This window comes from Protopterus annectens, chromosome 13.part0, assembly GCF_019279795.1.
Source record: "Protopterus annectens isolate FY-2018-M chromosome 13.part0, PAN1.0, whole genome shotgun sequence".
Lineage (NCBI taxonomy): Eukaryota > Metazoa > Chordata > Ceratodontiformes > Protopteridae > Protopterus > Protopterus annectens.
Genome location: NC_056747.1, coordinates 732,450,196 through 732,464,636, shown reverse-complemented (window position 1 = coordinate 732,464,636; position 14,441 = coordinate 732,450,196). Strand labels below are relative to the sequence as shown.

The following is a 14,441-nucleotide window of genomic DNA, read 5'->3' as shown; positions in this document are numbered from 1 at the left end:
AGAGAGGTCCCAGGACTGAGCCTTGTGGGATGCCACTTGTAACTGGTTTAGAGTGACATGGCACCTGCAATTCTGACCATGTGGGTTCTATCCCAGAGCCAGTTTGCAACCCATCTTGTGACACAGGGGTTGATATTTAAGTTGGTGAGCTTATTTATGATGCCAGAGTGGGGTATCGTGTCGAAGGCTTTTGCGAGGACCAGGTAGGCTGTGTGGACTACCTTCCCTTCATCTATGGTCTTGGCGACTTGTTTCAAAAGAAGTCGACCACATTCAAGTGGCAAGATCTGCCCTTAAAGCCGAACTGGGTAGGATCCAGTGTTTGGAGGTTCCCAATGTCTTGGTTTACGAGTTCCATGATGATACGCTCCATAGCTTTGCAGACCAGGCTAGTCAGGCTTATAGGGTGATAAGTTTCCGGGGTCCATTGTGGCACCACCTTTGGGGAGTGGGACCACTGTTGCTGTATGCAATTCCTTGGGTACATATCCTGTACCAAGGCAGAGACTGAACAGTGACTTTTTTGTGTGAGGGTTCAGTTCTTCTTGGAGCTCGTGTAAGACGCAGCCCGGGACACAGTCCGCTCCCATTGATGCTGTGTTTTTTTTGTTTTGGAGAGGGCAGCTCTCACCTGTGCATCTGTGATGTCAGGGAGGATGCACTCTGTTGGGATAGATATGTACAGACATGGTGGAGCGCTTGGATTATGTCGCCCAGGCAGGTGTGGACAGCGCAGTACAAACAAAAAATTATTTACTTCAACTGGCCAGGTTTCTGGTGTCATTCAAAGGGGATCCAGTACATGTCTGCTTGGTATGACTGACAGACCTTGACTCTTTGCCAGAAATGGCCTGCATCTGTCACCCCTAGGCTTCTGGGTACTGGCTAAGGCTTTTGCCACCCCTTACAGTGGCTTTTTAGGCAGTGTTCCAAAGACCAAATTACCTCCATAACATAAAAAAAATACAGAGGGTCATGCTGCTCAATGCTAAAAATCTAAATCTTAAGATGCACTTCCTTGAAGCACTCCACAAAATGAACAATCATTTGTGCTGTAACAGACCTGGTTTAAAGCAGCAGAACACACCCCTGCGCTACCAGGCTACAACTCATTCCACATCTTTCGGCCATGAAAGAGACCGTAACTCAAAGGTGGTGGTATCTCCATATTCGTAAAGTATATGCACACCTACAGATTAGTAGCCCAGCTTAACGCATCTGAGATACATCAGGTACAACTAACATTGGACAAGATGGCGATCCAGGTCATAGCCAGCAAAAGGTCCCCAACCATGTCCCTAGACTCACTCCATGTTCTTAAGCACCCCGGAATAGAGGTCCAACCCAAACACTCAAAAGACGACCAACTAGCCCCCCCCCCCCCCCCACAAGCTACTGGGAAAATATCAATACACTGCCCCAACGCTTCCTGGAATTCATCAATTCCAATGTCCTGGACCAGCTCATTCTGACCCCCACTAGAGGAAGTGACATCCTTAACCTGGTTATTACTAAAGCGACAGTTTCTCTACGCCACTAGTCAATCCCTCCCTGGTCAGATCTGACCATAAACTAATCACCATGGAAATGCACATCTCACCCACACCCTCCACGAAAGGTAACCACCTTGAAAAACTTCTCCAAAGCAGACTTGACAGGTGGCCAACTTCACAGCACCCACGCCAATGGAAAATCGCTGCGACTGCCAAATCATACACCAATGTACGAACATGTACATGTATGGAACTAGCCATACCCAAAAGAACAAAGATGCTCTCCTTAAATAAATGAAGGAATCTGGTCGTCCCCTTCCATTAATAAACTCTACAACAGAAGGAAGAAACTGTTGCAGAAAAAGGTGAAGTCCCAAGACTGGAAAAACACCCTTAATAGCCTCAACAAAAAGTTGATACCTCAAATCCTCTAAAGCCAGCTATGGAGGCAGAATTGTGGCAGGCACTAAAAACAACCACAAAGCCTTCTACAGTTGTATCAAAAACCTCCACGGCAATACCCAGATTTACTCAGTACTGCACAATGGTGCCTCCTACACTGAACCAACAGATCTTGCCAACATACTATTGGCAGACAAGATTCAGTGCCAACTTTGCCCCTCCTAAAGGAGCAATCAATACCAGAACACCACCAACCCAGCATTACTGCAGCACAGGTTAAAGCCGCATTGTCCAAGACCAAGAATACACCTTCCATGGGACCCGATAATAGCCCTGGCTGTGTTCTACATGAACTACAAAGCGAACTGGCACCTGTGTGCCCTGCTCAGTCGCAGCCTCACTTCAGGCTTTGTCCCAACCAAATGGCACACTGCTACAGTCATCCCTTCTCCATAAAGGGAGCAACTATAGACCCTGGGAATTATCGCCCCATTAGCGTCTGATATGTAAAACTGTGGAACACATCACGGACCTGACTCTCAAAGCCAAATTGCAGGGGTCTAGAGTTTGGAGATTTCCTAAAGACCATGCCTGCTCAACCTGGTTAACTTGGAGTCAGTCACCAGGGCTGTGATGAAGGTAAGGCAGTGCATACAGAATACCTCGATCTGGCCATGGCCTTTGATTCCATTCCTCACCAAGGAATTAAACTCAACTAGGCATCAACCCCTTTATCAATAGGTGGGTTGCAAATTGGTTCACAGAACGTGTGAAAGTAGTAAACTGCAAGTCAGACTGCCAACCATTCACGTTGGCATGCATCTCACTAGACCCCTGCAACAGCTGGAGAGGCCACAGACGTACCTCACAAAGGAGGATCCTAGGCATTAAACACATCCTACATGGGACAGGCTCAAAGGACTCCAGCTACTCTCCATCTCATATCGCCTACTTGGAGGCGAACTTACCCTGACTTACAAAAGCCATTCCTCACCCAGAGACTGCCCATGCTCTGGAATAGACTTCCCATACATGTCAAGCAGTGCACCTCGCTGTCCTTAGAGAGGGATCTTGAGTGATGGGCAATAGAAAGTTCACCCCGGAGATCTCTCCAGTGGCTCTACTTTAGAGGCACTGGGATCCAACATCTGGCAGCACAATGCCAGGGCACTTCTATGGGCTAAATCTTGTAAAGGCCCCAGGGCCATTAGCCTAGTACACACCTATGAACCTATGCTGGGCTACTGATGGCTTTACATGTTCATACAATCATTGAGGGCCACAAACTACAACTACCCATCCTTCAACTAAGCAAACTGGAATCCAGCACAATTCTGGAAAAAAGGTTTGGGGTGAGGTAAACCCGAAGAATAAGGCCAGTTTACAGAAATATTCCCAAAAGGCAGAGCAGATCAACCTCTGCAAAATGAGAAAAACAGTCATAGCAGTTGAGATTAGGTGAGAGCTATACAACAGCCAGAAAAGTGAAGGTTCCGTGCAAGTAGTGCGTTACAACACCCATGTTAAAACAGGAGAATGCTCCCATTAGTAAGAGCAATAAGGGGCATGTACTATACCTCTCAACTGTACTGAATTATAGGTTCATAGGTTGGTACTAGGCTGCCAGAGGGCATTTATAAGCCTAGCCAGAGTGTCTGCTTTTGCCATCCCATTGATTAATTAACTGAACCTCTCAAGCAGAGCCAATGAAGTGATCCCAATGGTGTACTTGTTTCCAAGAGAAACCTTGACTAGTGGATGGGCGAGTGTTATAGTGAGGGGCTCTGCCTATTAGTTTGGAATTTTGTTCCAAAGCATGGGGAGTCTGAGACAGGAATCTATCCCTCCAGCATGTTCTATTTATTGTTGTGGCGAGGTAGCTCACTAGAGCACGTGGTTCGCAGTGACTGAGTTTTCAGTCGGGCTGCATAGGACATGTTTGAGGCCAGCAATCCTTGAGGTACTTTTGTGGTCTTTGGGGCATTGTACTCCATGATGGGTCTAATGAGCGACTAGTAGAGGGGAACTACAAGACTATTTCTAGATGCGAACCCTTTGGTCATTAGATGGGCCACACAGGATTTCCCAACTACTTCGGCAATAACATTGTCAAAGAAGAGATTACTATTTACCTGTGTCCCCAGATCTCTTTTACCCCTTCTGTATTAAGGAGGCTGCCACCTATGGGGTAATTTGTGGGTGTTGTCCCCCAAACGGGATGACTATGCATTTTTTTTTTAGCATTTAGCTTGAGGCCATGACTTTAACACCAGGTGTCAGTCTCAGTAAGGCACTTTTGGAGGATGTCCACGTCAGCCGGAGTCAATTATGCCTCCCAGTTTGCAGTCATCGGCAAACTTAACCATAGTCCTCCTGCATTTGCCTGTATATGCCAAACAGTAGGGGTCCCAGGACCAAGCCTTGCGGGACACCACTTGTGACTGGTTTAGAGTCTGACCTGGAGCCTGCTATTCTTACAGTGCGAGGTCTGCAAGCCAGTTGGCAACTCATCTCGTGACGCAGGGATTTTATGTTCAGGCTGGTGAGTTTTTCTTAATACCAGTGGGGAATGGTGTCGAAAGCCTTGGCAAGGTCAAGGTAGACTGTGTGAACCACCTTTCCCTCGTCTATGGCCTTGGTGACCATCTTTCAAGAAGTCAACCAAGTTTAGTAGGCATGATCTGCCCTTAAAGCAGAACTGGTTTGGGTCAAGTGTTTGCAGGTTCCCAATGTCTTTGGGAAGGAGTTCCATGATGATGTGCTCCATAGCCTTGCAGACCAGGCTAGTCAGGCTTATGGGGTGATAAGTTACTAGGGTCAGTTGTAGCCCCTCCTTTGTGGAGAGGAATAACCGCTGCTGTGTGCCATTCTATGGGCACGTAGCCTGTGGAGAGGCTGAGGTTGAACAGCGTGTTTAGGTGGGGGTTAGTAGTTCGTGCAAGACGCAGCCTGGGACAAAGTCTGGTCCCATTGACGCTGTTTTTGGCTTTTGAACGGGCTGTTTTCACCTGTGTGTCTGATTTTTTACACTACACTCCCAGTATTGCTGTGGGCCATTTTGGAGGTGAAGTTTGCACGGAATCTGTCAGGATGTTGGCAATATCAGTAGGTGCAGTATATGTTGTGCTATTTTGCACTAGTTCAGTGCATATCTGCGAGTTGCCACTTAAATGCGGCTTTGTGGTTATCTTTTGAATCCTTGGCTATTTTTCTTTCGAAGTTAACCTTGGATGATTTCATGAGGGACCTTAGTTTCTTACTTATAATGATCAGGGATGTCTTCCCTTCTTGGGATTTGCTTTTTTTCTGAACTAGTTTCCTCCTATTGTATAGCCTGTTTATGGCAGGGGTCCACCAAACTGGTTTCCTTCTCTTAGAGGAGAGTCTTGGTTTTGCTAGGGATGGCACGATCCATGCATCCTTGTAGGTGCGCATAGTGCCTTTGTAAAGATGTCTGCATCTTAGGCAGCGTTACCCTTTAGCGTGGGGGTTGTGAAACTTACCACCCCTGTCTTAAGGTGAAGTTTGCTTTAGAAAAGTTTTTTTTTACTGCAGTTTCCTTAGCTGGGGTGGTGGTGGGGTGTTTTTTCAGTGTCTCCAGAAAGGTGGAGTGGTGGTCCCGAGTCAAGAAAGGTGATCTGTAGCAGGCCACAATTTGCATTGGAGATCTGCCCGATGTTAGTTGCACATTGAAGATCTCAGAGGTATCATGCTGCGCCACTAACCTGGAGGAGTTGTAGGTATCCTTGAAGAATATGGATACACCCCTTCGTTTTGTATGTGTTCTGTGGCCGAAAAGTGTGGTAGGAGTTGTAGCCCAGTAGTGCTGGGGTGCTCTCTGGAGCCTTGAACCAGGTTTCAGTTACTGCACAGATGTCTACGTTCTCCATACTGAGGAGTGCTTCGAGCGCGTGCATTTTGAGATTTAAAATTCCTTGGAATTTCCTGGTTGAGGCTAAACAGGGTGCACCAAATTCCCCACACAGCCCCTTCAAAACACGATGTTTATGGGCCACTTGTGCAGTGTTCTAGTGGGAGCAGCCAAATAAGATGAAAACACTAACAAAATTTGGTTTCGACTCCTTTATCAATAAAACAGTAAAAGAAAGTCTCAGTTTCACAATGAGACATTCATGCTGAATAGCAGGCAATGAGCACTCGCCAGGAGTTGTTACAGTTTTGTACATGGATAGGAATATTGTACGTTACTTTAACTATGCTTACAACAAAACAGTTCAAAGACTTGGGGATGTTCAGTCTGATACTCACCCTAGTTTATACTGCCCTTATCGTCATGAAGGGAACATGTGACACTGAACCAGTAGACTTCAGGATACAATGGAGTGGTTGGCCTTCCCAGCCAAGCAGAGCACCAGAAGACAGATTTGAAAGGGAGTGCTCCTCCTTATAAAAGTGTGTAAATTTGACAGTAACATCAGACAGATGACACCCAACGTGGCTTCATGAATGGAATAAAACCTTGGTATTCATTTCCCTGGCAAGTCAGATCACTAACTATATTCATGGGATGGCAACCCGCATCATGTTGGGACAGAATGTGGCCAAGACAGCACAGCCTAGCCAATTCTTTTATCGAAGTACTGAAGCTCTAAAATAAAAATATCAAGCAGTGTACAGATAGCAGTTAGAGATAACACTGCATCAGTAGTGTTAACACTTTCTGGAACACCTGTTGCTAAAGAAAATAAACTAGTCATGCCAGGTTGCTAGTCCAGCACTCAAAAGTAAATGCATAAATATTTTGCAGGCCAAGTGCAGCAATACTTATCAGATTTAGAAACATTTTAACCCATCCCGGAAATGTGACGTTAATACGAAGATCTTAACATTTCCATTGTCTATACTCCTCGCTAGATATCAGACAGGCTTTCTGCACATGCGTACGGTTTTAAACTGTGTGGCCACCTGATCGTGTCAGGCAAATAAGATTCAGAAAGTTGAAAGCTCTTCAATTTAGTATATTGCAGAGAAAAAATATAGGATCTGGATAACAGCTGACAAGAAAATAAGAGTGAAACATTTACAGAGAATGAACATCTGTTATTGGGGAGGGGAAGGAGTCAATCTCATTCTCAACTCCTGTGGAGTTAAGTAGCTGCAGGCTGTGCACAAGTGAGGGAGAGTGTGCACCTGGCCCATCAGGTGATTCAACAGCTCAGGTGAATTAACTATCAGACACCAGCAAGTGGAGTCAGAGAAAAGGGAAGGCATCAAGGAACAGAAAGACAGCGAGAAACCCAAACCACTCTCTGGCTGTTAAATGCACTATTTGACATTTCGAAAGCTTTTGGCAAAATTTGACATGTGGGATGAAACTGTACTTTTAATGCATTTCCTGTCAGGCACAGGTGAGGGCTAGGGGGGGCATATTGTGACTAAATTCAGTGTGGCAGAACAAGAAGTTTTTGCAGTTTGGTAGGAGAGCAAGCACAGACTTCATAATTACTGTGAAGACCCAAGTTTAATAGAAGGCATACGGTTTACGTAAGATACAGTTTCAGCGGCTGAATTATTGAACAGACCTTCTCCATGTACATGAACTCTGCTCTGGGCACAAACTCAACTGACAAGAGCAGGCAAAGTCACGGTAGAATGTACAGGTGCGTGTACTACATATATTTATATATAAATACGCAGAACTTTCCCCGCCACTTCGAGCTGCTTCATCGGGATATTACTTGCTAACATAATTTCAATCTCTCATAGCAGGAAATCTGGACAAAGGCCTAAAATGGGGACAGAATACTGCTTCTGTAAACTCAGTTGCAAGAACAGGTTTGGCATGTATTTTCTGACAAATATGAAGTCAGAAACTCAAATGTGTGCCATTACTATTTACTGACTTCAATCTTCATGTTATCCCACAATTCGAGTGGGTGGAGTTGCATGAATAGGTATGCAAATTTTGTTCTGCATAATTTTTGGCCACTTGTACCTACTTTCAACTCGGAAACTTCAAAAATCTGGACAAAGGCACATGGGACTACGACGTGCACGTCCTGTCACTAATACAGCTCCAGAACATAAGGCTCAAACCTCTTGGCGCAAGAAATCTGAAAGGCCTGATGGCCCTACAACAAGGGCAGATTTATTGCTCTTAGGAAACAGGACATGTCCAGATGCATTTTCAGAAAGATTTGAAGTCAAACTCAAGAGATGATTGCAGCGACATGGGAAAAATAAATAAATAAATAAATTGAGGAACAGACCAGAAATTAGGCAAAAATCGGGGCATTTGAGAGGCACATTCCAGACCACTAGTTTACCAAAAAACTCTTGGAATGTTTCTAGACTCCTAGGCAAGCTCAAATTTAGTAATCACAATGGTTTCCAGTTACATGTCAACGCATTCAATACAATTAAATATGGTATTCACTGACTTACTGGATCAGTAGTCCTGCCACGCTGACCGGGCTTATTTCACTCTGCTGAAATTGTATTTTAGAAAGCGGTAGTTTTACACCAGGCTTTCCTTCTCAAAAATGGGCTACTGTAAACAAAGTATTTCAACCAGCAAAACCACATGTAACCTTTTGTCTCTAATCACTTCAAAATGTACTTTCTTACTCTGAAATGCAACTTCCTTTACGACTTGCAGCATCTGTTGCTAGAGACTTGCTTAGTAAAAATCTTAGCAATCTGCCTAGGTAGTAATCAGTAAGCTTTTAACACTTTACACTGACTGGGGTGTTGACTGGCGTTCAGTCAAGTCATTGCTCCAACTAGTTTGTTCCATCTTTTTAGAATCTGGACTATTCGCAATTTAACAAATATGATAAAGGCTGAAAGCTATGCTTAAGACAGAAATGGCATGTCACTCCCCTAGAGATATCAGACTGATCAGCTCCAAGCTACTGACAGCTTCTTCAGTAAAAATTACTACTAAGTGACAATTCTCAAACTTAATAACTTTAGATCCGGGAGAATGAAAACGGCAGAAGATGCTACACGTGATTATCCTACCTACAGGAAATGTCATTTACGTGCATAACAATACATGAAAACTGTTTATGGGGTAAAAGTGCACGCTTCAAATGCATGCTAACCAAAGCTCAACATACATTGAGAGGGGGTAGCATGGTGTGTAAATGTGACAAGAGTGTAGGGACCTTTTCTGTCAATGTGCAGTCACAGAATAGGTATAGTCAAGTCAGTGGAGATATGGGAATGCAGGCCTTCCCCTGGGGGGGGGGGGGGTACAAGGGAGGCTAAGGCAACCACACAGTCATTTAAGTACAATCAAACTCCATGCCTAAAACAGCTCACTATCACGGAAAAGTACCTGGTCTCCTGCACACACAAGCAGGTAATAAGCCCACATTCTGCTGTACCCGTCACAGAGTTTAAGACCAAGTTTTGTTAAAGAGCAACTATTTTTACATGAAAGAATTTTCTGGGTGCATCAGTGTTTTAAGATTTTATCACAGTGGTTCATGCTTTGATCGCTGTACAATCATCATCTGCACCCAACCCACAGTGACAACAGAATAAAAGTTATCCCTGTGTGCAGTTCCAAACATGCACCCAACAAATCCAGACAATGATGAAAATGTGTGCTTTGGGGTGGAGGACTGCAAGCACAACCTTCAACCCCACAGGCACTACTGAGCAAGAAAGCAATATGTACAGCTAATAATAGTCCATACTTGTTCCGCCTTGGGGCACTTTTTCTGGGATATTTTGGTTGTCTTCTCAATCTGAGCGTTTTTGGCCTCCTGAAGGTGGGGGTAGTTCGTATCTTCTTTTGCTTGTGACTGTGAACTCCCTTAAGGACAGCCTTCTTGGCCTTTAGTGCCTTTGACTTTGCTTCAGTCTTTGCAGGGACAGCTGGAAAAATATGGAAAAGTTAATATGCTAGGAGAACTTCAATCGTGCATACAATAGTCAACATGCTACATTGTCAAGGGGCACAAATTTAGTTTCTGTAGCAAAGGGGAGAAAATACTGAACATATGCTGCCAAGTTTTTTTAACTTTCAATTCTGAACTGTCCGCCTTCGCAATCAGGGCACAATACCTACATTTACACCAAATAGAAATGGACTGCAGTCAACACCAATCACAAAACCAGTGATTCTACTAGGCTTGCACATACAAATACATTAAAGGAATGACACTGCAGTACACAGTTTAAGTACTCACAAACAAAACTAATTTACATCCACCCCCACTAACTCAAATATTCCATTTTCAAACACTCAGACTGACCACATCTTTTTACAAAACTTATTTTTATACTGAAATTAAATGCGGAACCTATTACGTATGCTTACAGCTCTCAAAAATGTCACCCCATCATTTACACAGTGGAATCCTTTCCACCCTGGCAAGCAAGTCACTCAACACTTGTCCATCAACCAACAACTCTATTTTGCCCTACTGCACAACCAAACAATCTGAATACAAACTTGTCCGATAATCTCCAATGCACACACTGCACAGATTTGTTTGTTTTGAGCTAGGGTAACTAGAGCTTGGCAAGACCTTGACTACTCACATGTACTCCCATCTCATCACAATGCACTACTGTGATGATACAAGTGCTTTTAGGGGAAGTCCCTTGAATCCACTTCCTTTTTCTGTCCAAAGCTGCTACTCATAAGTTTCCCACAACTTATACTCAAAATTTAAAACTGGCCTTGCTTTCTCTCCTGGAGGTGGGCCGATAGGGACACCCAGTAAGATACTCACGCTCTGGAATATTCTCCCCATCCATGTGAAGCTCATTACCCCCAAATCAAATGTAACCTTGACTACAGGACAAATTGCAAAGTCATCCTGGGCTGCTCACCCATATCACCTCAAGAGACCAACAGTAAACATTCTCCAACATGCCCCAACAACCTTACAGCACCCTCCTAACATGCCCCCCCCCCACTTAAGACATGTTAAACCAGGGGTGAAATCGGGCTGAAAGGCCCTGATGGTAACTAGCCTAGTATAGTCCTATGAACAAGCATCAAGCTTGCACAGATATATAAAAGTAGCCACCTATCAGATGAAACTCAAGCTGTTAAGCTCAAACATTACGACAAGCTTAAATTGACTAAGCAACCCACATGTAAATACACTGTATAAAGGTAATAATTCAGGTCTGCTACATCCTTTGCTTTACTAACTGCAAGATATCCCCACAACCGTAATTTCACCCAAAGCGTACCACTCTGGTTCACCCTTATTCACCCCACCCTGCAAATAACCGCACTATCCACCTATGAATACGTACACCACTTGGCCCCTCCTATGGTAGAGTTTAAATGCAACAAATTCAGCTCGGCCCCACTTAACATTACTGTGCTGCAATATTAATCGCTGCATATTACAAGCTCATCTTCAATGCAATCAATGTAAAAACAAATTAAAGTACTGCACAGAATTGCACTGTTTATGCATGAACAAACTACTACAGAGCCTATTCAATCTCAGTGGCACATGCATCCAGTCAGCACTCTTAAAACAGCTAACAGGCTTCCTAATCACAGGGAAAAAGGTTTTTAGAATTTATAAACTCAAATGCTATGGAACAACTTGTTACCACTCCCACAAGAGGGGAAAACGTACTGGACCTGATCACCACCAACACGGGGACAAGTGTATCCCTCACTGATAAGATCAGACCATAAACTAATCTCACTGGATATTCACATCCCAACCCCACCCCCTGCCCAGAAAACCACAGTGAAAAACTTCTAAAAGCAAATTTCACACTCCTCAAAACCGAGGTGGAATCCTTCAAAGCCCCCGGGCCTGCGGAAAATACGGCCCAAACCGCAGAATTCTTTATAAACGCATTCTATCAACACCTTCAGGAATGCATGGATCATGCATTCCCAAATAAAACCAAGACCCAATCCTCCAAAGGCAGACGTCCTGTCTGGTGGACCCCAGCCATAAACAAACTATACAATAGGAGGAAGCTACTACATGACAGTAGAATCCCAAAAAGGGAAGGCATCTCTGATCAGTATTAGCAAAAAGCTACGGGCACTCATTAAATCGTCTAAGGCCAGCTTCGAGAGAAAAATTGCGCAGGACACCAAGGATAATCACAAGGATTTCTTTAGTTATGTTAGGAACCTGGGTGGGAATTTCCAGATAAGCTCAGAATTAGTCCAAAATGACTAAAAATACACCGAACCCACAGACATTGCCAACATCCTAGCTGACAGGTTCAGTGCAAACTTCTCCCCCCTCCCCACCAAAAGGGCAAATATCTATCCCAGCAGAGTGCTGCCCCCCTGGAATCTCAGATGCTCAGGTAAGAGCCGCCCTCTCCAAAGCAAAAAAACACAGCATCAATGGGACCAGACAGTGTCCCAGGCTGTGTCCTACATGAACTCCAAGAAGAGCTAAATCCAGACATAAAACTACTGTTCAATCTCAGCCTTACTACAGGATATGTACCCAAAGAGTGACGTACAGCAACGGTGGTCCCTCTCCACAAAGGTGGTGCCTCAACAGATCCTGGAAACTATCACCCCATAAGCCTGACTAGCTTGGTCTGCAAAGCTATGGAAAGGATCATCATGGACCTTATAAAGATATTGGGGACCTACAGACACTGGATCCTACCCAGTTCGGCTTTGTTAAGGGCAGATCCTGCCTCTCAAACCTGGTCGATTTCTTTGAAAAAGTCACCAAGGCCATTGACGAGGGGAAGGTAGTCCACACAGCCTACCTGGACCTCGTAAAAGCCTTCGATACAAAATCCCACTCTGGCATTACAGATAAGCTCACCAGCTTAAATATAAACCCCTATGTCACTAGATGGGTTGCAAACTAGCTCAAGGACAGAACCCACATGGTTAGAATTGCTGGAGCCATGTCAGACTCCAAACCAGTTACAAGTGGCGTCCAACAAGACTCAGTCCTGGGACCACTCTTGTTGGGCATATATTTCTCAGATGTACAGGTCAACACGGAAGGACTGTGGCTGACCAAGCTCGCAGATGACTGCAAACTGGGCGCCATAACAGACCCTCCAGCCGACAAGCATCCTCCAAAAGGGCCTCATAGAAACAGACAACTGGTGCCAGAGCCATGGCCTCAAGCTAAACGCCAAAAAGTGTATAGTCATCCCCTTTGGCAAAAACAAAGTGCCCACAAATTATTACACAAGTGGTAATCCACTAAGTACGAAGTAGTAATTAGGGACCTGGGGACCCAAGTTGATAGCAATCTCTCATTTGACAACCACGTGGCCAAAGTGGTTAGAAAAACATTTTATATAGCCCACCTAATCATGAAGGGATTCACATATAGATCAGAGGAGGTCATAGTGCCTCTTTACTCATCCCTCATCAGGCCCATAATAGAGTACAATGCCCCTTTTGGGATGTACCTTACCAGACACCTGCAACTGGAAAGACCCCAAAAGTACCTCACCAAGAGGATCAACAGGCTCAAACAGATGCCATATGCTGCCCGGTTAAAGAAATAACAGCTCTACTCAGTGGCATACCGCCTGCTCAGAGGCGACCTGTGCCTGACGTATAACACCATGTCCAACCCAGAATTAATGGACATGCTGCACCTCAGAAAATCCAAATCCCATAGAGTACATGCTCAAGAGACTTGAACCTCAGCACTGAAATAAATAGGACATGCTGGAGGGACAGATTCATAACCCAGAGGCTCCCTTCACTCTGGAATAAAATCCCAGTCCAGGTTAGGCAGAGTCCCTCATTGACTCTCTTCAAGAAGAATCTTTATGAGTGGATGGGGGATCGTAGGTTTACCCCGGGTATCACTTGTGTCACTGTTAGACAGAGGCACAGTATACTAACCTCAAAAAGGGCATAGCAAAATTAATTTAAAATGGGTGGCGAAAGCCAAACTAGGCTTATAAATGCCCTAGGGCAGACAGCCTAGTATGAACCTATAAACCTATGAGCTTAAGTCTAGCAGCACTGACCATTACCTGCCAGATGGCTAAGTAGATAGGAATAGTGCACTCGTGGCCCACTAAATATACTGTTCGCTCCAGTGAGGGGAAGCAAGACAACACTCCCTTGTCTTACCAAAACACTGCCAGCTACAACACCACCATACAAGGGGAATATGATAAGCCACAGCTCTCTAGCTTAGAGGAATAATGATGCTCAGACTTCAACCCAAGTTAAACTAGTTACCAGAAGAGCTGGGCACTCTCCCAATTATGTCAAGTTAAACTAGTTACCAGAAGAGCTGGGCACTCTCCCAATTATGTCAAAGTTAGCAACCAGACCACATTAATACTAGTATGGCATACCTGTCACACTGACCACCTAAACCTGCACATCTCAAAACACATTCAAAAAGTAGTAGAATATTTTCTAGCTATTCACTTTTGGTACTTACACTATAATGTGATGTAGTACACGTAGTGCATATGAAGCTTTTGAAAATTCACTTCTCACAGGCACAAGTGTGGCTACTGCAAGCCAACCACAACCGTTTTACCCCATTTTCACACGTGGATCTATAGTCAGTTTACACTGCCAGTGCAAAAAAAAAAAAGCACAAATCAGTATCACATTTGAATGAG

At 44.5% G+C, this 14,441-nt stretch overlaps 1 protein-coding gene and 1 non-coding gene across 2 annotated transcripts in view; both read right to left on the bottom strand.

Moving 5' to 3' along the window:
- The window catches only part of RPL23A (ribosomal protein L23a), an 87,119-nt gene that overhangs the window by 67,855 nt on the left and 4,823 nt on the right, over nt 1–14,441 (bottom strand). The window contains exon 2 of the mRNA XM_044054885.1: nt 9,563–9,743. Within this exon, the coding sequence (XP_043910820.1) occupies nt 9,563–9,743 (181 nt within the window). The remainder of the gene's footprint in view (nt 1–9,562; nt 9,744–14,441) is intronic.
- Nucleotides 9,313–9,383, bottom strand: LOC122788493. The gene has a single exon (XR_006362694.1). It is a non-coding gene; the product is annotated as a small nucleolar RNA Z17 (small nucleolar RNA).